At 34.6% G+C, this 27,651-nt stretch overlaps 2 protein-coding genes across 3 annotated transcripts in view; both read left to right on the forward strand.

Annotated features, from left to right (window-relative positions):
• Positions 1 to 11,150, forward strand: part of LOC134743020 (uncharacterized) — a 73,815-nt gene extending 62,665 nt beyond the window's left edge. Inside the window, exons 11-14 of one of the 2 annotated variants that reach the window (XM_063676287.1) lie at positions 7,981 to 8,147; positions 9,779 to 9,898; positions 9,977 to 10,044; positions 10,184 to 11,150. In XM_063676287.1, the coding sequence (XP_063532357.1) occupies positions 7,981 to 8,147; positions 9,779 to 9,898; positions 9,977 to 10,044; positions 10,184 to 10,856 (1,028 nt within the window). In that variant the 3' untranslated portion in view covers positions 10,857 to 11,150. Of the gene's footprint in view, positions 1 to 7,980; positions 8,148 to 9,778; positions 9,899 to 9,973; positions 10,045 to 10,183 lie in introns of both variants that reach the window. The other variant, XM_063676286.1, reaches the window with a different exon arrangement.
• LOC134743022 (multiple inositol polyphosphate phosphatase 1-like) overlaps positions 1 to 19,207 on the forward strand; it is a 34,932-nt gene extending 15,725 nt beyond the window's left edge. Inside the window, exons 2-6 of the mRNA XM_063676288.1 lie at positions 16,628 to 16,813; positions 17,700 to 18,118; positions 18,260 to 18,340; positions 18,476 to 18,933; positions 19,021 to 19,207. Of these exons, the coding sequence (XP_063532358.1) occupies positions 16,642 to 16,813; positions 17,700 to 18,118; positions 18,260 to 18,340; positions 18,476 to 18,933; positions 19,021 to 19,186 (1,296 nt within the window). The 5' untranslated portion in view covers positions 16,628 to 16,641 and the 3' untranslated portion in view covers positions 19,187 to 19,207. The remainder of the gene's footprint in view (positions 1 to 16,627; positions 16,814 to 17,699; positions 18,119 to 18,259; positions 18,341 to 18,475; positions 18,934 to 19,020) is intronic.
• The last annotated feature ends 8,444 nt before the right edge of the window (positions 19,208 to 27,651 follow it).

The raw sequence follows: 27,651 nt of genomic DNA on the forward strand, positions 1-27,651 counted from the left end.
TAAGTTTTGCTGTTTCTATTTAGCGTTGATTAGTTGTAAGCAATTTGCTTAGCAAGCTTGTGAATTATCACAGCCTAGTTGGGAATGGTATCGTATATCACTATTTTAATGCGTGTTAGCTACATCCACGCAGTCAGCTGGCTCGTCTCTGGCGGAAATTTCATTAGAATTTATCGCCACCCCGCGTTAATCCGACCCCTCAGCGGGGGTTGGGGGAGGGGAACCGCCAGGGGACCTAAAAGATTAAACATGGGATTTATCGTTAAAAAAAGAATCGCTCACTCACACTGTGCTTATTTCCTGTTTGTTTTGCGAAGAGGTGCTGAAAATGACATTATTTATGGGAGACAGATTACCGTGTCACTTTCTATGACTAGTATTATGATTACGCAACTCTGAAATTCGTGTGATTCATATTTAGATACACTTAAAAATATTTAAATGGAACAAAAATAACTTCTCATGCATTAAAGTGAATATTTAAATAAGTACTCCCTGTGGTGATCGCTATTACCTAACACAGTGGTGTCGGTTTTTTTTATTTTCTAGATTTTAAAATATTAAATTTTTGTTTCTCAATTTCATCCAGCCTAGTATTTTTTGTCACTTTATTAATTAAGCTTTGTAGCTAAATTAAAGTAACTTTATTCAACTGAATACCCAGTAATTGCGTCGCTGCACAGAAGAACGACTCGATACATTGAGTCGGACATGTAAATTTCGTGTTTTTTGACGGTATTTTTTTATTGTGTTACAACATTGTCACCAGAGGACCTACCGCGAACCACGTTCGTCGAGTTGCCTCTATGTCGCACTTGTAAATTCGTACGTAGGTGTGACAGGGACTCAATACGTCGAACGTGGTTTGCGGTAGGTCCTCAGATTTCACGCCTCATACACAATAAAATTCATCGTCGAGAAACAGAACATTGTTGTTAATGTGCGAATTCGAGTATGGGTCGACCCACTGTGCACTCTATAAAAATGTATGAAATGGGTCGAACGTGTTGTTAGTATTTCGGTTACCTTTTGTATTCTGGGCAAGTAATACATAATAGCACGAAGAGGAAAAGTGGGCGTTAAATTATACCTACCTACTGACCGTGCCTGCTTTGTATATATTTGTCTGTATTCGCATTCTAAAGCTTACGATGTTGTGAATCTTGTGAATTCTTAGTCAAAGTTTTACCAATTGCTTATTATTTCGATATTTTTTGTAGTCTTGCTCTTTATATATCGGTTTATATAAAATACTGTTCTATAAAGGTTGTTGTGTCGGTCAAAAAAAAAATGTTTTTAAAGTAATTAGTAGGTAGGTATATTCCAATACTTTACGCAATAATATTTAAGAAAATAGGATTATTTTCGAAACCAAAAACATATAATATTATAATAAAATACCAATTGACCTACTTAAAGTGCAGTTTACAGAGTAGGCAGTTTTAGAACTTACGAGTGAGAAAATGTTTAACCGTCTCCTCACAAGGTGTCATAAAATATATTATTTTTATTCTTAATCATGAAATGATTTAAATGTAATTTATTAATGTAATGATTGACATACGAATACTATCTTATATACATTAAACTATAAATAAATGTTACCTTCATGAAATGAGATGAATTTATTAGTTCTGACTTATAGCAAAAAGTTACAACAAATCTGTTTTCTATGTAACTACGTTGTATCTACAGACAATAAACAAGTCCAAATCGGCGAAGATTAGCGCTTGTCAATAACCACAGACATGTTGGAACTAGTTTTATCGGTATCGAGAACTTTTCCCCCAGTTTTCCGTCCATGTTCGCAGTTCAGGCATGGCGAGAGCGCGAGGGTATCAGTTCAATAGCTAACCGAGCATAAAGCGAATCCAGTGCTCTTGCTGCGGTCACGAAATAATGCCCTGGAGGCCCGTGTATCTCACCTCTTCTTATATTTTATTGGTATGAACGAGGTGCCCTGCTTTAATAAAACCGGCCAAGTGCGAGTCGGACTCGCGTTCCAAGGGTTCCGTACATTACACAATTTTTTTATGTGAAACGTGAGTGAAATGTCTTTAAAAAAAATGTAGGGGTAGGTTTTCCTGTGTATTAAAAAAATTCAAATTTTATTTTTTTGAAAATTTTATACCTAGTAGTTTCGGAGATGAAAGGGGGGGGGCGGTCATTTTTTGGCTATTTTCATAAACTATTTATTTTAAAAATACAAAAAAAAATTGAGATTCTTACAACGAGCTCTTTCATTTGATATGTAACACGATAGTTTAAAAAACTTTATTTTTTAATTTTCTCATTTAGCCCCCAAAAGCGTCCCGCATGTTTAAAATTAATTTGTTAACGTTATACGTCTGTCTTTGGGTCACAAACTTATGTGTACCAAATTTCAACTTAATTGGTCCAGTAGTTTCGGAGAAAATAGGCTGTGACAGACGGACAGACAGACGCACGAGTGATCCTATAAGGGTTCCGTTTTTTTCCTTTTAAGGTACGGAACCCTAATAACAATACAAAATTCGTAGCAAAAAAATAGTCCAAAATAGTGGTATAAATTAGAGCCTTCCTATGGCTCATATTATGGTGGAAATATTCGCTGTATTAGGTACGGTCTTGGTAGCTCAGATGGCAGAGCACTGTACTCTAGTCGTGGGTTCAAGTCCCGACCAAGACAGTGAATTTTTCCACTTTTATTTATTTCTTTTCTTCGGTTTAGAATTAGCAAGAGTGCTCATCGATTACGCATAGTTAATATAACTAATGGTTGACTGGTAAAGAAAATCCGCCATTTGTAAAACTTTATGTCGTGTAACAAAGTAAAAATAAATAAATAAGGCTCAACAGATCAAGTTACACTGAATTGAGCGAGAATTCGACTCGCCCTCGCTTGCTGAAACAATAAGAATACTTGGCCAGAAAAGCAGCGCGCAGGAGACAAAAACTTATGCCACGTCTAAGCAATTCTAGCTATTTCTATCAATAATTATGTTTAGAACAATTTATGAATATGTAGAAGATATGTTTACGTAACATAACCATTTACCTACGGTGATACGAGATTATAGGTTAGGTAGTCAAATGGTAGTCAATGATGTCTGAGTAACTTGACAGCGCGGTGGTTGTACACAACTACACAACCGGTTTAAGAGCCCATCAACGTGCTCACTTGCGCCACTGGTAAATAATTGTGATTATTTAAATTTAACGATAGATATTCAAGTAAAGGGAGCCGCTATGTACTGTATTTGGTATTTAAGTACCTTTTGAAAACATTATAATAGTTTTTATGTTGCTGGATTCGTCGATCTATGCGTCCAAAGTTAGAACGGCCGATTTTGTTTGAGTTCATAGATCGACGAATCCAGCAACATAAAAACAAGTTTGATATATTCAAAAGGTACTTAAATACAAAATACAGTACATAGCGGCCCTCTTTTTTAAACATCTATTGTTAAATTTAAATAATGACAATTATTTTGCAGTGGCGCTAGTGAACAAGTTGATGGGCTCTTAACAATGAGTAATGACCATTACATAAAATGTTCGCTACGTAAAATATCACTTACTAACAATAATTATTATTTTTCTACATTTTTGGAAATATCTGCTTGTTTAAATTACGTTTTCCATTTCACTTACAGAAATCAGTTTTGAACAACCTCTCTTTTTTAATTTAAATTTAAAATTTGGCTAATAATTTATGCATCCATCCAGGAGTTAAATTGCCTGACATATGTAAATGTTAAACTGTTTAATTTAATTGAGTTGGAGGTAGAAGTAGAAACGTTAGTTAAATTGATATTAATACAAAAGTTGTGCATAACGCAATTTTTGACAGCTTTCTGATTGGTATTCTTCTTCTTCTTCTTCCTGCCCTTATCCCACGTTATGTAGGGTCGGCACAACATGTTTTTCTCTTCCATTCTCCTCTATCTTTCGTCACCTCAGCACTCACTCCTTTCTTTCTCATATCCTATTTCACACAATCCATCCATCGCTTTTTGGGTCTACCATACGCTCTCCGTCCATCAACATTCATCCCTAACATTCTTTTGCCTATATGGCTTTCTGATCGGTATTGCCAGCTAGAAAATACTCAATTACTTGTCATTTTTCCATCCATTCCATATGAAAGGTGAACATATTCTCCAGTCAATAAAAGGGTCTCGGGTTCGATTTCCGCACAGCGACAAATATTTACGAGGGGAATAAAAACGATCCTTACGTCTGAAAGGGGTCTGAGGATTCGTTTCCTTCAGATATTTATTTTATAAAACCGCTGTGGATTGCAAGCGAGTCTAGGCTTCTAAAATCAAGGAATGAAATGAAGTGAATGTTTAATTTATATCGATTCAATATTGAATGAGATAAACTCTGATACTAGGCCAAAAAGAAGAACCTCAATTTAAAAGTGCTTGTTGCTAGGCCTATTTGAATAAAGAATATATATTGACTCTTGACTCCTTTTCGTCTGATGTCGATGACTTACGCATAAATAGTAAGTAGCATCTGATATGATATATGTTACTACAGGGACGTAAACGTAACGTTTAGACTATTTTTCATATTTTTTTGAGTTTAGATATATTATTTCAGGTGATTGTTATAATGGTATGGATAAGTGTGTGATAAATGTTTTTAGTCTATCTTTAATAAGTTAGTAACGGAAAATACGCTTTAACGATCTCATAATTAAATAGATACTAACTGCATAATTATAATAGTGAGTGAAACCGTAGTATTAATCTAAATATTTTGCATAATTATACCGAGTAATCAGTTGATATAAAAGTAGAATGCTTGTGTATTTGTGAATGCAAACAATATTGTTTGAATAACAAACTAAACCAAACAATCTAAAGTAAGTGAATAGCGCAAGCTCAGAGCAGACGGGAATATCTCATTTCGATTGTATACAGAGTATTTTTCTTACTATTCATAAGGCATAAGACAAAGTTATTGTTTTTGGTCTTATTATTTAATCATATACAACTATGTCTTATTTTTTTAGACATACGTACCTACTAACATTTATTTAAAAATGTAACATTTAGTTAATGTAAATTTTCATTTTAATTATAACATTGAAATATGACTATTATCACCTATTATTTAAACAATTTAAGTATTTTTTAAGAATGAGTGAAAAACCTTTTGTTTATATTAATAGTACTAGCACGTTTTTAGGGTTCCGTACCCAAAAGGTAAAAACGGGACCCTATTACTAATACTCCTCTGTCCGTCTGTCTGTCACCAGGCTTTATCTCATGAACCGTGATAGCTAGATAGTTGAAATTTTCACAGATGATGTATTTCTGTTGCCGCTATAACAACATAAACTAAAAAGTACGGAACCCTCGGTGGGCGAGTCCGACTCGCACTTGTCCGGTTTTTTTTTTCAATTAAGTGTGATTAACGTTCAAAAATATTATTATGCTGTAACTAAATTTTATCATTTAAATAAGTTTTCCTGTGATCTATAGGTAAAGATCTATTTTGTGTATTTTTTTCAAAATTTAATACCCAGTAGTTTCGGAGATAAAGGGGGGAATGCTCATTTTTTGCCTATTTTCGTGAATAACTTCTAAACAATTTAAACGTGCTTGTTGCTAGGCCTATTTGAATAAAGAATATATTGAATTGAATTGAATTGAATGTTTATCCTAAAATTATAAAAAATATACATTTGAGATTCTCACAATGAGCTCTTTCATTTGATATGTAACACGATATAGTTTAAAAAACTTTTTTTTTTTAATTTTCTCTTTTACCCCCCAAAAGTGGCCCCCGTGTTTAAAATTAATTTGTTTACGTTACATGTCCGTCTTTGGGTCACAATCTTACATATATACACCAAATTTCAACTTAATTGGTTCAGTCGTTTCCGAAAAAATAGGCTGTGACTGACGGTCTGACAGACAGACAGACGCACGAGTGATCCTATAAGGGTTCCGTTTTTTCCTTTTGAGGTACGGAACCCTAATAATGATGATATTCCCACGTAATGATTGAGGAAACTTCGAACTTCGAAAAATAACACATTTGTAGTAGTATATGAATATATTTAATTAACAAATTCAAAGTAATCTACAGAATGAGAAATATCAAATACAAAATTGTTGTTAATATGTTTGTACTTCTAATTTATAGTTGGAGAAATTTATAATTTTGTGCAGTTGCGCTCCAAAACATGTATACAGGCTGTATTCATATGTAGCAACTTTCTTCTTAGAAATCACGATTTATGCACTTCATCATTTAAAAAAACTGTACTAAAATGAAGCGACCGCGACTTTGGTGTCAGGTTTTTTTAGACAAAGTGACAAAATTTCGCAGTTGTTATTGACCAGTACATAATTCCACCATAAGTAATACCTGTTTGATTTATATTATCCATAATCACAAGAGCTCCGTTTATTTTCAAGTGTTACCTAAGAGTTATCTCATGACCTGCGATTTTTCCTCACCGCCCGATTTGAATAAGCCATCTTGTATGTTACGATTTTCCGCATCTTGCTTTTACTACGCGACAATAAACTTTACGGCCTTATTGCTTCAATACGCAGGAGAAAAGGCAGATCGTTGTACGGTCTTTTTAAACCTAGGTGCTAATATATAAAAAAAACCTTCAAAATCCAATGCGTACCATTAAAGTTGTTTTTCTCAAATGAGCAAGATAAAGTACTTAAGAAAAAAAAAACCACAAGTAAATTAACCAATCAATCAAGTTTAACAATCGCTCAATTGGACATCTTACAAATTGCCAATCTGATGGATTGTGCAATGGGAGCCATACATCGCCGAGCATCGGAAATGAGTCTATTACACAGAATGATAGTCCCGTTGTATCCCTGACTATATAAATATACACACTATATGTACATATTTATACCTACACATGTAGCTACACTTCAGATATTCAGTGTGTATGTAATTGTATAGGTATAAGTAATATTTATGACACCGTTATATTGTTTGCACTGCCAAAGAGAGCGAATTGATTATTTTTTATATTCTATATTAATAAAGGGAGTGTTAATGTTATAATGTCCACTCGTTACTTTACGGTTAAAGTAACTTAATACTGATGAAAGTAAGTATTAACGTTAGGTACATTTTTACTGGCATAATCTTCTTCTTTCCCCGTGCCTCTTCCCATTTACTTGGGGTCGGCCCTCTGAATATGTTTTCGCCATTTGGCTCTGTCAAAGTAGGTTGCTGGTATTTTTTGCTTCTCTAGGTTTCTCCACCAGGTGGCTTTTGGTCGTCCTGGTGGTTGTTTGCCTGTGTCAATTTCTAGAGCAATTTTTACCGGGTGATCTTTTTCTCGACGCATTACATGCCCGTACCATCGGAGTTGGCTTTCATGGAATTTGTCTGGAATTGGGGTGACTTTGAAACTGCCTCTAAAATATTTCCTTCCATATTTACTGGCATAATACAACTTCAATTTATCCGTACGAAGCAAGGCATTATTTATGTTATTTACTGCTAAGGAAAATAATAGTTTATACACTATAACAATCAACTAAACTTTATTAAAATAAATAAGCTCTGTTTAAAGGCCCCATAGAACTGTAACTTTAGTAGGTATAAAACCAAACTATGTAAGTAGGTAATAAATTAATCAATATCACAGGATAAGTAATAATATTATCAATTTATCATACAGAAGGGCCTGGCCCGCCTCGATTCGAATTACCTCGCCCCGCGATAGCAGATTGACGGCCGTTTGCCGGCCGCTCAGTACATTTTTTAAGCAACTTACTCACACTATGACGCATGACGCGTGTATAGACGTGCCGTTCACACGTTTGAATTGTATAGCGTATCCGCCCTGTGTCAATATATAATTTTAGTATCTAGGATACAGAAGAGTTCAAATACGAACCCTTGTTATTTACAATTCAGATATAATTAGTGTAAACAATCAACAGCTTACTAAATATTTGTCCGCCCTAAATAACCAGTAATATCCATTTGTAGGTGTAGCTGCTGTGGCGGGCGTGTTCCTCCTGCTTCTCGTGGGGATGATTGTCGGCTTCCTCATATTGATTCTGGAACACTTATTCTATAAATACACGTTGCCTGTTTTGCGACATCAACCAAAAGATGCTGTTTGGAGAAGCCGGAACGTTATGTTCTTTAGTCAGGTAAGAGTTAAATACATTGTAAAACAAAAATCTAGATAATTAAAAGGTTTTATTATAGGCAATTCTTACCAAGAGTAAATTGATATAACATGATGTAACTATTAGACAAATCCAGTCACATAAATGACCGAAAGTTATGTTGCCACGATACATTACTTTAAATTACGCCTAATTCTTCAAAATCGCCTGAAAGTCAAGGTATCAATCCAATCTAATAGTGTTATTTGTAGGATTTGGAACATTGTTTTTCAGCCAGAAAGAATCCTCTAAGGAAAGGATTTGTTTCGCCTGGCTCAGTTTAATCCGATCGAGATAATTTCAGTTATGTTCCGTAGGATTGGTTTACGCCATAGCGTGCTAGTGCTATACACGTTATATAATTTACACCAATATAGGTAGGTATTACGCCTGAAGAGCACTAGGTAATATATAAAAAGTCTAAGTTCTGGGGGTATAGTTCAGTTTTATTATTTTGAAGCAAAGAAAATTATAAAATGGAAATAAAAGAAGTACCTATGGTTTGATTCTGACACGCAGCTCTTTCAGTCCCACAAATGGATTCATAAAATAAAGTCAACTCTTAAAATGGTCACTTGGGACGCTTCGAAAGTTATTAGGTATTTTTATTTACTTTCTTTATAGGTACTTGTAATGTCTGATGCGATTCACTTATTTTATAAGGTTAACTGGAAGAGATCCCTGAAAGGGATAAGTTCGCCTTTGTACATCTTATTATTTGTACCATGTAATTTTTAATATGTATATTTGTACAATAAAGAGTTTACTACTACTACTACTACTTTATTTCTAGTGATCCATTCTATATCCCGCTCATTGTTATCCGATTCACAAATATTAGACCGACTAGATTCCAACAACACCTTAGAAGTTAACCGTGGCTGTAAGGATCGTATGTGTTAGCCGAGCTTCAAATTGTATGAGGGTTTAAGTTTAGAATTATATTTCAATAACAAAGGGAACGCGGATGCAATCGTGGGTCAGTACTATGTAAAACAAAAAATTGGGTATTATCCCGTGCTTTATCCCATGCTTGTTGCTGAAGCCTCTGAACGGTTACCGTGAAAATTTTGCTTCGAAAATTCTATGTCTATTTCTATCACTCTTGCATTATTCGAGTAACAGGGACTTAGATACAGACTATTTTTTAACTTCGATGTTTGTAGTAGCCCCCTGGCTGGATTACGCGCGGACGAGCTCATCGCGGCTTTTAACACTGAACGAGCACTTCAGACGGGGCATAATCTCCTTGAATTACTTTGTGTCTGCGTTGCCTTTAATATTCCGATATCAGAATTATACGGAACTGTTGCGAACGGGGAACCTGGAGTTCTCTAGTTTATTCAAATAAACAATACAGTTCATTCAAATTACAGTAAAGAGCAACAAAGACGGGTCGTATTGTATTGAATTTCCTTACAAAGTGCATTATTTATTGTGGGTTATTTGTCGGACGAAAGACGAAGACTGTTGCAATTAGTATTTAAAGCTGATAAAATTGTCCTTCCTAAATGAACATGTTGTGCTTTAGTAAGAAATCCTAAGTCCGAAATAAAGCCTTAATTTGAAAACTTTAATTCTTGTAATTTCTTACTGTTTATTTTTCTTTACAGAAACTCTACAGATTTATTAACTGTGTAGAACTTGTATCGCCACATCACGCCGCGCGAGAACTAGTAAACACTATACGGCAGGGACATTTTACGTCGCTTTTCCAGAAAAGTGTTAAAAGGGTAATAATTTATTCAATTACTGTTTTTGATTTATCTGTAAATTCTAGATTATATCAGGAAGTACATTTGTTTCAGAAGGAACACGAACAACGGAGAAGAAGACGGAGTAAAGCGCAGTTTTTTGAAATGATTCAAGAAATTCGAAGGTTTGTAGAATTCAGCATTAAAAACCCAATTTGCTTTACTCAGTTTATTGATATTGATGAATACCATGGTTGTAATAAAGTATAAAATAAATAAATAAATAAAATATTTCTCTGTTAATATTTTTCACAACATTCACAGGGTTCAACGCGATCAATCATTGGATTCTATAAAGGAGCACGTTGCTGTAGAAACGTCTGAAGTTTCAGAGGAATTGACGGAATCAAAGTTCCTTTCCCCTTCACCTGAAGTACTCTCTCGCTCGCCTCGACCGGGTCGATCTCCTCGACAGCTCCGCTCTCCACGAGGCAGACGAAAAAGATGCAGTTTAGCCGGACTCAATGTTAGGAGATTCAGCACTGATTCGGTCCTAGGATCTGATTCAGGATCAATTTATGAGCGGACGAGTCTTAACATTGGAAGAAGACTAAGTCGTGACGTCAGCTGCTTGACTAGTTCTCCTCCTGATATAAATACCCGGTTGCGAACACCATCACCGATGGTTAGACGTACTGAGGGATCATCTACAAGATCGTATCAAGATGTATCAGAAAAATCAGAAAGGTATTTAAGCTCTGATGGACCGCGTTCGCGAGCTAGCGTAGAAATTTTAGTATCTGAAGAACAAGACGTGCCTCCAGCGCCACCTTACCCTAGAGTGTCTCCGACCGGAGGAAGATCAGAGCTTTCACAACTGTCGGAGGAAGAACTCATTAGATTATGGCGAAGTTCGGAAAGAGAAGTGAGAGAGGCACTTTTAGCAGCATTGCAAGAAAGACGGGCGAACTTAGACCCAAAACAAGATCCAGGATGAAGGAGCTACACGTGAACTTTTGAAATACATCTGAAAGGCGTATGTTTGAGGAATTCTCCTTCTGATTGGGTCACTTTGCGTGAAAGCATTGGGTGCGGAACGAGAACGATCTAAGTTGTTATGTTAGTGCCTTTTTAAATTGTTTGATGCGGACCCATCTGGCAGGCGTTAGACAATCGGTGTTCATTTCAGTGTCTTGATATGACTATCAAGTTAGAGGCTGCCTTATTTTATCGTTATTGCCTCTTACTTTTTGATCCGCCTCAAACAGTCTAAATAGGGTACTCGGTAAAGATGTTTACGTCCAGAAAATCAATTTAAACATTTAGTAAAAATATATACGTTTAAATTTAATTCAAATGAATAATAATTGTGTATGTAGTGTAAGTATATTACATTATAGCTGTGACCAGACGATTCAAAGTGCTTTATTCTATAGCCTAGTGAACGGTAGATATTTTCATTTATATAATAAATATACACGTTATTATATTTTCATGGCATAAGCATGATCTAATCAATAACTCTTCAAGTTAGAACGTTTAATTGATTAGACAAATAGCGTTAGGTAGATATGTCTTAAAAGTTAACTTTCAGGTTAAACTTTTACTTGAAATGTAAAAAAAATGGATTTATAATACTAAATAACTACGAGTCATTTATATAGGTAGGTACGTCGCATATGAAATTTTTATTGTTCCTAGTTTTAATTTAAAACCGTTTAAACATTTAAATATCATATTTGTCTAGTGTCAACTACTTTTGTTTGTACTTAATTGTTTTTTTTTTGTGATATTTTATGACATATTTTTTTAAATGCTAACATAAAATTGTACCTTCGTTTATTTCCTATAATGTATTTAGATACTTCGTGGAAGCTCAGTGTACTATTACTTGTACTGAAATGTGCCATTTAGATATATCATCTTAAAATTACTTACAATAATATAAGTTCGAAATAACGAAATCAAAACTGCCAACTATATTTTAGTAGATAGTTTATAAGAATTAATACACTATCTTCCTAGACTTGCACCCTAGATTTTAGTTTAGATTTTCTCTTTATAAAACTTATCAATTTGACCTATTTATCATTAGCCCAGCTTTTCACGAATTTGTGGTGTGTTTGCTTGTTTAAAATCTGTCAGTGTGATTCAAATCAAAGTGGTCAAAGTGTTCAGTAGAGTTGATATAATAAGAATACCTATGAGCAATATTTAGAACACATTAAGTCCATTACTGTGCCCTTAGTCTTATTTGGTTGGTTTTTGTGTGTTATCATGTTATCAATTATGAATACCCAAAAAAGAGTGTTAATTATTACGTGAAGTTTTGCAAGAGATCCTCATTTACACATTATTGTTCAAAATGATTATAGCTGCTACTCTTACAGAAAAAATCCATCCATCATCATCAATCATCTTCCCAATCCCAGAAATTAAAACGACATCTAAAAAGTATGATATCATAAACATTGTTCTCAATTTCTACTGGTACTAAGGCCAGGATTACATATGTAAGTTTTACTTACGTAAGTAGGGACAAAGCTATTTGCTAGAATGAGATAACGATATTCATATCTCATTCTGAAGTATAACTGTGTCCCTACTTACGTAAGTAAAACTTAAAAGTGTAATCCTGGCCTTAGTAACATGACTTGTTTACTGATCTATTAAGTACTGTTTATTATTATAAAAAAAATAATCATGGAAAATTTACATAGCGGTAAACAAAATCATTTTGACAAATAAATTAGAAAAATTATTAGCCTGGAAAATTAGACCAAGGCAAATTATATTTTTTTACTTAGCCTATTAAAGTGGCTCACTGCTGCCTCTCGTCTTGATCTTCAAGACTCCCGTTGATGTGCTTTTTCCAGCCAGTTGCTAAGGAAGGCGTCAATGTCATCCGGCCATTCGTCATCTGGGCCAGCCCCGTTCCCGCTAATTTTGCAGTATTCACATGGTGGCTATACTAGCTCACCTATCCCATTGCCACTTCAGCCTGGCATTGGCGTGTTTTGCAGCGCAGCTTAATGTTCCGGATACGATGCATCCTCGTAACACCTAGAATTCTGTGCATCATTGTTCGCTATTAGCAAACCTTAAATTTGGACTTCTGGCTCTCGGTGAGCGACCATGTTTGAGCACCGTAGGTTAGGACCAGCAGAATATTTATACATGTCAACTAGTTTACGCTTGAATTACATTGGAAGGTCGCCTTTTATTAGATCCTTCCTTCATATTTCCTTTTGAAACAAATAAAAGTGTCTGATAAGACCATTACTTATATGCACTCAAGAACTTTTTAGGGTTCCGTACCCAAAGGGTAAAAACGGGACCCTATTACTAAGACTCCGCTGTCCGTCTGTCCGTCTGTCTGTCTGTCACCAGGCTGTCTCTCATGAACCGTGATAGCTAGACAGTTGAAATTTTCACAGATGATGTATTTCTGTTGCCGCTATAACAACAAATACTAAAAACAGCATAATATAAATATTTAAATGGGGCTCCCATACAACAAACGTGATTTTTTTGCTGTTTTTCTTTTCCGTAATGGTACGGAACCCTTCGTGCGCGAGTCCGACTTGGCCGGTTTTTTATATTTGTATATATAACACGCAATAGTGTCGTTTAGTTTCTGGGATTCTGAACAGTGTTAAACGAATAGCTAGTAGTATTTAGCAATTAAACTGAGCTTGTGTCGGAATCTATTCAGTATTTCCAAAACCACAAACCGGAGGCATCATAAACAAAAGGGTCGGAACGGTTATCAATGTTTATCAATTATCAACTCTATGGCTTTAACCAGTAGATTCGTAACGAACAATCAGATGCCACTACTACTCCTAGCGGTACACCCCGACATTCAGTAAAGTGCTGCAAATGGTGTTAAAAGTATGAAAACTCTAAAAATATATCACATCATTACATTTCAGTAACTTTTATAAATTAAAATTAAAATATTTTTCAAAAAATTCCAAGTTTGGGCTCCTCCAGATAAAATACCGTTCAAAATTTTATTTGTAGAATATACCTCAAATAATACCTAATATCCTCATCCCCAAGAGAGAAATTTTGAAAATACATATTTACATTTAGTTTTTTTTTTCATTATTTCAACCAAACTAACTGCCTAGGGCTATAGAGATGACCTTTCTAAACCTTTTTAATAGAGCCTCTCGTTTGCGGTTTTGAAAACAATACTGGATAGGGTCCAGCGTAGCTTCAAAACTAAAAACTACACCTACTACCCCCACGAAATTTTATTTGACTTTACCTTTTTAATTGGTCTATAATCATTTTCAGAAAATAGTGCCTACATCTATATATGTTAAAAACCGATTAACAACTGCATTCCAATGTTCTTATTACAATGTTGGACCAAATTTTATTTGTAATAATTAAATTACTTACAAATTCTATTGGATGTGAGTCATCTAGTGATATTTGAAGTCTTATGCATTTCTCTCTCTAATGATTACTATTATGCTCTATACTTAGATATGAGAATAGACAAAACATAAAGTAGATTGAAAGTAAATAAAACATACTGTATTTAGACATATAAGAATTGAAAAAAATATATTAAGACTTCATTGTTTAAAGATTTAGTTTAATGAACATTTGATTGTGTAATTTATTCTTTACTTTATTATAATAACAAATACCCTCCTAATTATTAATTTAATTATTATACGAGAACCGTTTTGTTAAAAAAATATTTATTTTGTGCCCCGTGGAACTATTATAGTTAGATATTGCACTTTTATTCATTATACCGCGTTTTTCTATAAACACTGTCTGTTTAGTTATAAAAAACAACAGTAAAGTATTGAAGTATATCTGTTAGAATTTGCCATTAAATTAATATGATGAAATATTAGTGAAATAATTATACAGAAGCATTTGCTTCTTCAATTCACGGGCTGGGCATTAATTGCCCTGAATATGGCTAGTTATAGAATTTTCAAAAACGCCAATATTGTACTTAGTGTTTACGTGTCGCAGTGGAATTTGATAATTTATCTGTATATTATTGTAAATAAGACTTTTGAAATAGCGTCAAATCGCATCGTCTTAGGAAAATTATAATATGTACAACTATGTATATTCATTTCAAAAAAGTATATTTTGTTACTTCTTGTGAAGTAACTAATTTTAATATTTTGTACATTTAACAAAAAACCATCATGGTTTTACTTTTTCTACCATTTTGAATATGAGACAATTTCTTAATTTTATATTTTCGTTAATACATAATGCACAGAATTATAGAAAATCTAGAATTTTAATGTTGTCTTCAGTTACCGTGATAGTTAAGAATGACACACGCTAGACCGGGCTGGGGCCGGACCGGAACTTTCAGCGCTTCGTTTTCTATGGAAAGCACCACGTGATCACCGATCAGCCGTCATAGAAAATGACGTGTCGGACGCCTCGGCCCGGGCCCGGCCCGGTCTAGCGTGAGTCATCCTTTATTATTTTTAGTTTAATAAAATTGTCAATTGCCAATCTACTTTACTCGAAGTAATATTCAAAATAGGTAACTAACTTATAGAAATATCATTGCAAAGAATTATCAGAAATTAAAAGAAAAAGTTTTAAAACATTATGTTGAGTTATGATACTTATGATTATAAAATCTATCCTATTATGTAAAAACAAAATATGAAATAAATATTATATTTACTGCATAACTAACTGAAACAATGGTGATGATAGTTGCGAAAATAAACTATTTGTCCCAATATTTTTTGTTTCATTTTTAAGTAACAGCTTCTTAGTAAAATTAATACAAAAAAAACTACACTAAACAGACATGGTACCTACAGCCAGCATCAAATAAATAGTGACGTTCAAAAGTGGCCATATATAGGTAATAATAATAATATATGGTGTGCTGCATTGTATGATGCGTTACCTTCAATTACCTATCACTATTTGGTGCTGACTGCACACTATGATCGTTCGGCTTAAAAACTAGTATAAGTTGCAAAACAAGCGTGTGACACCTATGTATACATTTTTGGTGTGACAAAGATAGAATCACAGGAATTCCAGTCAAGCAGGCATATGTCCATTGTACAATATAGAAACGAGTTTTTTATCTACTATTAATTGTGCCCTACTGAGCATGACAACCGTATGTGATAATCTAAATATCGATCATTTTTATTTAAATAAATTTATTGACCTTATTCTCGCGCTATACTTATATATAACATACGGTTGATATATGTGGCGGGGCGGGGTAGTCCAGGTTCACACATGCACATACAAAGATCTCTCTTCATTACTTGGCTGGGAAAATTTGATTATAGAATAAAAACTGATAAAAAACAATTTACCTACTAAAAGTACGTATTTTAACTTGTCTTGTGTACTTTATTGTACACAAGACAAGTTAAAATCCTAATCATAACAAAAACGTGCCTTATTTTGTTTCATTCAGTCATATTTTTGTGGTTATATTATGGTGTTCATATTTAATTATGTAGTAGTAGGTAACGTTCTATCAAATTCATTATTTTAGACACAAATGCGGTGTACCTACTCACCCACAACAACAAACAAACAACAAATTAACAAACTTTACCTGGTAGGAAAATAATTATGTGTCTGCATATATTAGGATTAATTAGGATACAGAAGTCAAACCAGTCTTTTGGCCTACTAAAATGTCAAATGTTTTAGTTATTGTGCACTCGTCATTGAGCAGAGGTTGAGCCCAGAAATAACGTGTTTTCGTAATCAATTTAATAATAATAGTTTCTCTTGAAAATATGATGACAGTGAAATTTAATTTAATAGTGCTTATTTTTTATATATACGCAGATATTGCGTTATCTTCGTTTTGTTATTGGAACACTGCATGCTCCTATAGATATTTTTCGAACAAAACTCCTTACAATGCGGTGCGAGGTGATATCCGGGACTCCGTCATAAATATACCAGGCAAGTGTCAACCTATTTATTATAATATAAACATTGTTAACGTGATTTGACAAAAAAAATGGTACCTACATAGTTAAGAACTTTAATTAGTTAGTTCATTGATTCAATACCTACCAAATTGAGTCGTACTATATGAGTAGGAGTCAATTAAAATGTGGCTGAATTAAGAATCAATTAAGGCCTTAATTTACTATGTGCAAAAAAATATTACTCTTTTTAAATTTTGATTATGACTTGGGATTATAGTAAATCAACTTATATATTTGGGATTAAAAAGAGCTTTTAATCAGAGAAAAAAATTGTCATACCAGTAGAACACTAAGGGTCACTCCTCTAAAACTTAAAAGTATATTCGCATCTCTTTTTAACGGCCTCTTAGCCTAAAATATTTTTCAAACTGGAAGAGTACGATGACAGATGTCATCTCCATACAATTTATTACCCTGAAAATGACAAATGTCGCAAAACTGTATAGAATTGGCATCTCTCATCGTACCCTTCCAGTTTGAAAAACACTATTAGACGGTATTATAGTATAGTGACTGCCTACGAAGCAAAGGTCCCGGGTTTGAATCCAGATAAGGGCATTTATTTGCAAGTGTGTTCATCACGAATATTTTTTCCTGAGTTATGGATGTTATCTACATATTATGTACTTATATCGTCGCCTAGTACCCATAGTACTGTGTAAGATTGTTCTCAAATATCTCTTCATTATTTGTTTGTTTAAATTAATTATGTTAGTGGCGCAAAGATACGAAACGCACTTGTCCGGTTGTTTACTTCGGACAAGCACTGAAAAAAAAAAAATGTTTATAGGTATAATGAGAATATCCAATTGACTTATAAATTATATAATCAATTCATTTTATAATATCTTTAACAGAATGTGAACCGATCAGTATCTGGGGCATATTTCGCAACGGTAAAACATACCCTGATCCTAAGTCAGCCATAAGGATGAAGGAAGCAATCGCTATCCGTGACCTCGTTGTCTCGAGTTACGAAAAAGGCAGGTGTTCACTTTGCGCTCAAGATATCGACAATCTCCGGCACTGGGCCATTGACGACGATATGTTTGATAAAACAAGCGCTTTACACGATGAGGGGCGCCAGGAAATGTTTGATATCGCTAGCAGATTAAAACAGGTTTATTTTAAGCCTAATGAACTAGATGGAGCTAACTACAAATTCCGACCAACGCATCATCGTTGGGTTAAAGAAAGTGCTAAGGCCTTTTTGGAGGGCCTTGAAAGCAAAAATTTAGTAATGGATGATCTAACAAGCGAGTTTGATTTTGTAGATGTAAGTACCTAACGGATTTGTTCGCCAGATATTTCTGCAAGATGGAACTGACTGACGTATTCTGTGCGTATATTCCTAGCTAATAACATAGTAAACGTTATACAACAGATTGGTTTAAAATATATTTTATAACATTTTCAGCCGGTCAACACTGATGCTGAAGAAAACTCCGCTTGGAACAAGGAAACGAATAAATATAAAATTTCCTCAGACTATTTATCAGTAAGTACCTATACTGAAACAATTTTATACGGAAAGAAGGTTGTACCTTCGTCTTGTTCTTTTTAATACTTTACTTATTTTAGTGGAAAATAGTTTAACCAAGTTTTTAATGTTTTGAATCCATTTTTATTATAGGCAAAGGATAGGATCCAAAGGCGATTGGGTATCGATTACAGCCTAACCAGCGACAACATAACTGCTCTATATGATTTATGTTGCTATACTTGGTCGGGACTGAACAACAGGGCCAGTCCTTGGTGTGCCTTATTTACGACCGAGGATCTCAAAGTTTTAGAGTACATCGGAGACTTAGAACATTACTACAAATATGGTTATGGGCGTCAAAACGCAGAGATGAACGCTCAAATACCTTTAGAAGATCTACTAGAGAGTTTTCAATTGGCAAAAGCTGGGAAAGGTAGAAAAATAACGGCCTATTTTACCCGCTCCAGAATCATGGATATGGTCTATACAGCCCTTGGTTGGTTTAACGATAGCAAACCAATTACTGCAACTGACAAAAAACGAGATCGATATTGGAGAACCAGTAGAATCAATCCTCTTGCAGCGAATATTGTCATGGTCTTAAACAAGTACGTAATCATTAAATACATATACGTCATTTAAATTTTTTACAAAATGTACTGACTTAGTTTTGAACCTTATTTTTCTGATTTTAGATGCGCGTTTAAGAAGTCCAGTGACTACCACGTCATGTTCTACATGAATGAAGAGCCTCTACGCTCAGTTTGCGAAGGAGGAATTTGCTCTTGGTCGGAATTCGAAAAAATATTCAGTCCATTTAGTGACACCACGTCTAATAATAAGACAACTTCTTTAAAATAGTGGTTTTTATCATGATTGTGCAAAGAGTGTTATAACGTTGCTTTGTAATATGATAATAAAAATACTAGTTTATACATACATATACGTATATAAAACATTAAACGGTTTAACTCCCGTACTGAACCGTTTATATATCCCTTTTTATGGTAGTTTAAACTTAAAATAAAAATAAACCGCTTTTAGGCTGAGAACGCACTGCGATTATTTTTTTGCGGTTTCAAAACCGCAAAAAATGTAACGTACGGCATGCTTCATAAGCGCACGCACTTAAAAGACTGAAACCGCAAGAAATTAATCATAGTGCGTTCTAATCCTTTAACGTTCTGAAGGCACTTAATATACTACTTGTATTAAATAAAATTCCGATATTAAAGAGTTCGCTTCTAACTTATAACTCCGTACTTGTAAAGCTGTCTGGGGAATTCACTGAAAATGTCCAGACATCATTGTGAGAAATTCTAGGATGGGTTCATAGAACTGGAAATCGTTTTCTGAGTTTATGATTATTGTGTCTAAGCTTAACACGCATTAAGAATTTACTTATGTATACTATATTACAGTATTTCGCTGTATATATTACTTTATATAAGTAAAGGTTACAGTTAATTTTGAGACAATGTCAAGTAATGCAGAAGAATTATAAAAAAAAGATCTAATATAATTGATCTAAAGTTATAGTTTTCCCCTAATTTTCATTTTCCTACTGACTGCTATTATTTATATTGCACACAGCTGTATTTACATATAATATGTATGTACAGTCGACTACAAAGAGATTTATCCACTTTTTCACCTTACTGTAATGTAATAAAAGTGGACACATCTCTTTGTAGTCGACTGAACAGTATCGCATTAGATAGTTACCAGTAACAACAAGGCTCAAACAGTGTTTACTGCATGGCTCATCGCCTTACCACGCCTACCACAAACTCTGACAGGAATTCACATCTGATGTGTCAAATTTATTAGGGATTAGGAATTCAGTTATGAAACTTATGAAGCTAAAATTTCGTAAGATCGTTTCAAGTTCTATTTGTATAAAACAATATTTCTTAGATTAATCATATAACCGGCCAAGTGCGAGTTGGACTCGCGCACGTAGGGCTACGTACCATTACGCAAAAACGGCATAAAAATCACGTTTCTTGCATGGGAGCCCCACTTAAATATTTATTTTATCTGTGTTTAGTATTTGTTGTTATAGCGGCAACAGAAGTACATCGTCTGTGAAAATTTCAACTGTCTAGCTATCGCAGTTCATCAGATACAGCATGGTGACAGACGGACAGACAGACAGATAGCGGAGTCTTAGTAATAGGGTCCCGTTTTTACCCTTTGGGTACGGAACCCTAAAAATAACTACGCTATTTGAGGAAAATTATTTAACATTAAAATAACAAAGGTTGTACTGTACCAAAAACTTTCAAGGAATGAGATCAGCAACGTCTTGTCTTTAACGATCCAAACCGGATCCGCTATTAGAGGAGAAAGGTCATGATTTTGTTTGCTTAAGGCCAACACACCAGATTTTATGTCGCATCGCTTGAGCTTGACATCAGACCTGCTTAATTATAATTAATTACAATCATAAGTAATAATCTAATATTTTAATTTTGTAATTGTATTGTATGTATTGTATTGAGGGTAAAGAGAATATAACCACTACGTTTTAAGAGACGGGACCTTCTTACTAGCCAATGGAATAAATTATGCACACGTCTAGTGACACACGCAAAATATGGCACACGCCAAACGTCAAAATTGAGTCAAGCAACGTGAGTGCCAACATAGCGAAACGAATAGTGCTGTACGCACGCATTCCCAGCATTTATCGATAAATTATCCGTGCTACCTCTCGGATAATACGTAATAAGTTATCATATTTATCGATAAAAATAAAACAAATAACTTTGCAGTCTATGTATTTAATTTATAAAAATTACAAACATTAACAAAGCCTATTTTGCTTTGCCACCTTAATCGGACGTTTCTTAATAAATTGGCAGTGTTATCTTCTCCAGAGAAAATGATTAATCATTTTGTCTATTCATTGCGTAAAACAGAAAACAATATAATTTTTGGGCCACTCTCGCAGATTATATTTGTCGCTCTTTCTTGTCTGCTTATCGGCTTGAAATGCCGAACAAAACCTGCTGCAGGTGACGCCGTTCACCCACTGCCTGTAAATGAAAAATACCTAGTTATCGATAGTTACCAAGAGCAGCACTAGTGTTAAGAACAAAACAATTTTTACAATTTTTTTCCGAATAAAGCATACAATCGTGTTTTCACATTACATGGGACTAAATATTGTCCAATTTCTTGCTTACCGGTCAGGATCCAAAGGCAATCTCGGCATTTTCCTTTCTTTATTGTCACATCGGTAGGCAAGAATTCCACAAATAGCACAAGTTCTATATTTTTTTTTCAAGTTTTATATTTCTGTAAATATGGACAATCCGTTTTGGCAGTAAATGATTTTTATATAATGATAACATGAATTAAAACCAAATATACGACGAAGAGCTCGAAAACTAACAATAATTATTGAAGCTGCCTCAAACACAATATGGCGACAGAGCAGATAAAAATGGCGACTATCAGATGAAGTAAGATGGATAAACTGAAAGAATGAGAGGGCAATATCCGCCCTTAGTATTGTGCACATTTCCATACATATTGTACTTTTGTATGGAAATGTCGCTAGGCTGGGTAGAGGTACCTCTACACTATGGATGGTATAGAATGGATGCCAATCTCTTATGGCAGAATTGTTGTAAAAGTGACCGCTTTCAGCTTTAAATAATAGTTTCTAATCTCTCCGGTGGCGCTAGTTAGGCTCTGGGACATGAGTATAACATAAACCAACAAATAACCCGACCAAATTACGTAGGTTGTTTTTGGTAGTATTTCGGTGTATGGTGGCGCCGCCTAATTACTGTTTTTTGATGGACACTTTTCATACATAGAGATTTGGCTCCTTTATATGTATAGTCTCCATGCTCTACACTCCAAAATATTCACTTTTTTCAATTGACGTTAGCATTAAGGCCGTTACACACAGGTATCAAATAAGGTTTGTTGTACACAGTACTACAATAATAGAACTGAATTAGGCGAACTAAATTCACAAGTCAATGTGCACAAATAATACCACAGTTTGGCTAGTGCTGTTCATATCGATATTCTCAAAAAAAAATTGAATTAGAGAATATCGCGAGTATTCACCGCTAGTGTACTGTTGCGCGGTCGGTTCAAATGTAACTAAGTATTTTTTTATGTTACTTTACAAATGCTCGTTGGTATTTCGAAAATTGTGCCATTTTATAGTAAGTAATAAAGACAAGGATACTGGATCAATCAAAAGATCAAAAGTTACTTTTTTTGTTTATTTCTCAGTGCACCCACCTTGACGCTTCTCTGTTAAGCCCTATGGTTGACTGGTAGAGAATGCCTATAATGGCATTAAGTCCACCTGTTGTACACTTTTTATGTGCAATAAAGTTTAAAATATACCTATAATATACATAGTTATATCAATATCTTGTAATTAAATAAATGTATTGGCTCAAAATACAAATAAATTCAATTACATTGTGTGAAAAATGTAATCGTCTCGGTGATCCCTATTGCTTTGATTGTAAAGACCAGTCCCCAAACTGGACATTCAAGTTGACAATTTAGTCAGAATTAAAATATGCGCCAATCTCATCGACCGGCCACATGTACAACCGAGCTCTCGAAATAAACAACTTGCCCCTAAACCTGCGTACTAACATCGAAATTTGGCATCTTCGCGTCCGCGCCTCCTGATTGATCGGTAACGGCATAATCTTACAATCGAATAAACCACTTTTTCTTGTGACATTCATAAATCTAAATCGTTTGTGACCCCTTTAAATATCACATGGGTAGTAATTGCAATATCTTACTTATCGATATAATTTTATCGACATATACTTGTGACTATTTTTTCTTTGCTATTCCTGTATCATTTTATATGTCAATCTCATGTCAATTTAGTTCGCCTAATTCTGGAGGCAAGTTTAGTTTCATAAATTATATCCGGTGTATACACGCACGTGTTTACACAGGAAGACAGGCAGCGGACCTAAAAAGACCAGTTGGGCGTCCACACAGAAAACCGCCTAAGGGGTGGTCTTTGGGCGTCCAACTCTACGGTTTAAGGACTCCTGTAAGCGGGACATGGGCAGTTTTGGCATTCGGACCGACGGTAGGAAGAAACGCGCTGAAATGAGACCGGAATGGCGTCACGACATTAAAGTCGTAACCAAGAATCTTATATACAAACTGGATATTGCGTGCCGAACATTCCTTTGAAGCTAGAAAAAATTACCTTGAATTACGTCACGCCGGTCTTGCATCTCTTCTCTCTTTTCTCTCTCTCTTTAGGGTGTCGGATTTCGGCCTCCAATGACTCCTACAATGCTTTACTATGCAATACATAGCGCATAACCCAAGTAAATCGACGAAAAACTATTATTTCACGAAAAAAATCCTCTAAATTAGTGAATGACTTCTGACAATTCTGACGTGATTCTGACATATCGGCCATATAATATGATGGGATGGTATAGAAAGGATCGCAATCTCTTATGGCAGAATTGTTGTAAAAGTGACCGCGTTAAGCTTTAAATAATAGTTCCTAATCTCTCCGGTGGCGCTAGTTAGGCTCTGGGACATGAGTATAACATGAACCATATAAGGCAACAAATAACCCGACCAAATTACGTAGATTGTTTTTGGTAGTATTTCGGTGTATGGTGGCGCCGCCTAATTACTGTTTTTTGATGGACACTTTTCATACATAGAGATTTGGCTCCTTTATACAGTCTCCATGATAATTACTTATTAGTAGTGTTGCCATAGTACGCAGGAGGTGCATACCGGTGAAATGAGGATTTTGATTGGGTTCTTTTTTTTGTATAATACAAAGAAAACTAAGTAAATTTGATTGCAGAAAGTTTTATAAGAAAAATATAAATTTCTGTGGAAATTAGCTTAAAGTAAATTAATTAGTTGATGCCGAATAATTTGTATTTCTATAAAAAATAAGGTTTTTTTTATAAATAACCTAGCAATACATCACAGTGTCGAAAAGAGATAGATCATAGGAGCAAAGGTGGATGAATCTGGCTTCAACTCATAGTTCGGCACGCAGCATCCAGTTTGTATATAAGATTCTTGGTCGTAACATCAAAGCAAGACGATAACTGGCTGTAGAAACTTAAGCAGAAAAGTCTTCGTCGTGCTCTACCACCTCTTCGATGTGGCATATAATATAGCACTATAGATACAAAACTCACTAAAACTGGCTGAAAATGCAAACTGCAAGAACGATACAATCAGAACAAGAAATGTCAGTATAGTTTGTTATGTCAATACGCGTCTATCATATATAGTAAAAGTAATTTTAACAATATTAACAAAATGTATATAGGTTGTAAGCGGAAATTTCTAATAAAAATGTAGTTTGATTTTTGTTTATACTGTAGTTTAACCAATAAGTAAAAAGTGCTGCTAAACACTACGAAGACTGGAAAATCATCTACGATCTATAGCCGGCATCCTTAAAGGTAAGTGACTCCTTCGGTCATAATTTTATTAATTTACATTCTTAGCTTTATGGCGATTAACACACCCTACCTATCTAAATGCAAAAGTCTTAACGCATTTATCAAGCTTATGTACGTGCCGCCAGCTGTGTGCTTATTATTGTCGCATTTATCGCGTGATAAAGGAACAAATAACCTTTACACTACTGACATTTCGCTTTTAATCATGTCATACGTAATCCATCAAAAACCAAATGGGACTGCTGGTGCTTGCGTACGGCTTTTACTCGTAAATCAGAAGACGTAGGATCCAATCCAAGTACGATCTTGGATTAGTTCTGTGAAACTTAATATCATTTGATATTCAGCAGTTGCTTTTAAGAAAACATCGAGGAAACTGAAATATTCATATTATTTTGATCCTACTTTCTGGGGATCTGAGTTGGACATATTGAAATTGTTTTCCTAAAAACCCGTTGTAAATATGCACTTGAAAATAATCGCTTGCTTTAAATGCCGAAAAAAGTCGCAACACAGGAAATAAAATGCTACTGTACGGGACAGCCCGTGGAATGCTCCAGTTGAGTGGGTACCTGGGTACCTAAACTAAAATATAATACTTAATTAAAATTAGTACTTGTTGAGACCACTATTTTTTATTATTATTAGGAATAGAGTTTGTCCTGACTGACTCACTAATCAACGTCCAGCCAAAAGTACTCTAGTTAGAAAGCAGAAAATTACTCAGCAAGTTACGTCTATGAGTTAAGAGGTAAGTCAGTAACCGATTCATAACACGTTATTTCTATTTACCTTATACTGTTTTTCTAGACTCAAAATACATATTGTTTTTATATGTTGCAAAATCTAACGGAAAATGAACGTTAAATGGTACAAAGAAAACTAAAAGTTGTCTAGAAAATGACACAAAATTATGGACGTCTTAGCGTCCCCGCTTTACAAATCCGAACAATTTTCTCTGCTTGTAACTACTTTTAATATTTTATTTCTTTGAAGTAAAGTTTACGAGCTCGATCTGACACTAATGTTGGCAGGGATTACTGTCTAGGTATGCATGTATTGTTTACACGAAAATACTGAATTGATTTTGATAATTGAGGTGTCAATCTGTTCGTCTTTGTAGACCAGGTGCCAAAACATTTCAACCGACTTTAACGAGCAAATTCAATTTAAAAATTATGATTCCACTCCAAAATGTCGTTTTCATGTATTTTATGTAGTTCTTTCATGGATGTTTTCTATGTATATACGTAAGTATACATACTTACGCATATACATAGAAAACATCCAACAACAATATCTATCTATCTATCTATCTATCTATTTATTTATATAAGTATGTATATCGTCGCCTAGCAGCCATAGAACAAGCCTTGCTTCGTTTGGGGCTAGGTCGATCTGTGTTTTAATTGTCGACTGAATACTTTTTATGGCTAATATTATGTAAATATCAATATTTGTATATCCAACATTTTTTGGATTGCACGACATCGATAAATATAGATACTAAAAGCAATCCGATTAACCGAAATGCTTATAATTCTGCATTAAAATCGGTCTAGCCATTCGCATAACGACTTCACAAGCAAGTAAGGGTACTTAAAGCCCGCAATTTTATAGAGGTTAAAGATGGATTCGTAATAAAAGTTTACGATAGCTGAATCCGAGATTAACACCTATTACTTATACTCGTATTTATCGTTTTTTTTTATTGACAATATTTGCAAATAAAGTAAATAAAGTAAAGATTATGGAAGTAATAAACGTGAATGAAATATAAACGACATTAAGTTGGGATTTTAAGACCCCATCAGAAGATAATAAATCGCATTCTCACTTAAGGAGTATCTTTTCAAAAGGTGTGTCTTATTTCTCTATGAAATTCACACAAAAATAAACACTTTGGAAAAGACACTCCTCACTTATGATTTATTCTCCTATAACTCCCATGTTCCCAAGTAGTGCCTTATTAATTTCTCCCTTACAATTGTTTCGGGTTCCGTACCCAATATTACTAAGATATTACTAAGACTCCCTTGTCCGTCTGTCCGTCTGTCGGTCACCAGGCTGTATCTCATCAACCGTGATAGCTAGACAGTTGAAATTTTCACAGATGATGTATTTCTGTTGCCGCTGTAACAATAAATACTAAAAAGTACATGGACGACCGGTCTGGCCTAGTGGGTAGTGACCCTGCCTGTGAAGCTGATGGTCCTGGTTCCAATCCCGATTTATTTGTGTGATGAACACAGATATTTGTTCCTGAGTCATGGATGTTTTCTATGTATTTGTATAAGTATTATATATATCGTTGTCTGAGTACCCACAACACAAGCCTTCTTGACCTTAACGTGGGACTTAGTCAATTTGTGTAAGAATGTCCCTATAATATTTATTAAAAAAAAGTACGGAACCCCGGTGGGCGAGTCCGACTCGCACTTGTCCGGTTTTTATACATTCGCAGTCATATCCACACGCTTTTCACAAATCTTTTTAACGACGTAATGTGTTGATGATAAGGTGCTCAGTACCAGGCAAACTATTTGATCATCAAATGTCGAAACACTTCCTTAAAAATCTATCTAAAGAATTTAGTGAGACAGAAACGTTCCGATTTTATAGGCCTATATTATTAGAATTGAATTCAATCAGCAATTTACTAAGTAATACACTTTCAATGCTAGCCTGTATTGTAATTAAACCATTCACAAGTCAGGCTTAGGCCCGATTCAGCTATCGAGTCTCAAATGAATTCGTCCGACTGACGCCTCGTTTACATTAGTCAGGCTTTGTCCTAGATAATCCGACATTAATCAATGCTCTCTAACCGTACTCACCTAATTGAGTCATTACAAAATACACAATACG

The sequence above is a fragment of the Cydia strobilella genome, chromosome 7 (genome assembly GCF_947568885.1).
Source record: "Cydia strobilella chromosome 7, ilCydStro3.1, whole genome shotgun sequence".
In the NCBI taxonomy this organism is placed as follows: domain Eukaryota; kingdom Metazoa; phylum Arthropoda; class Insecta; order Lepidoptera; family Tortricidae; genus Cydia; species Cydia strobilella.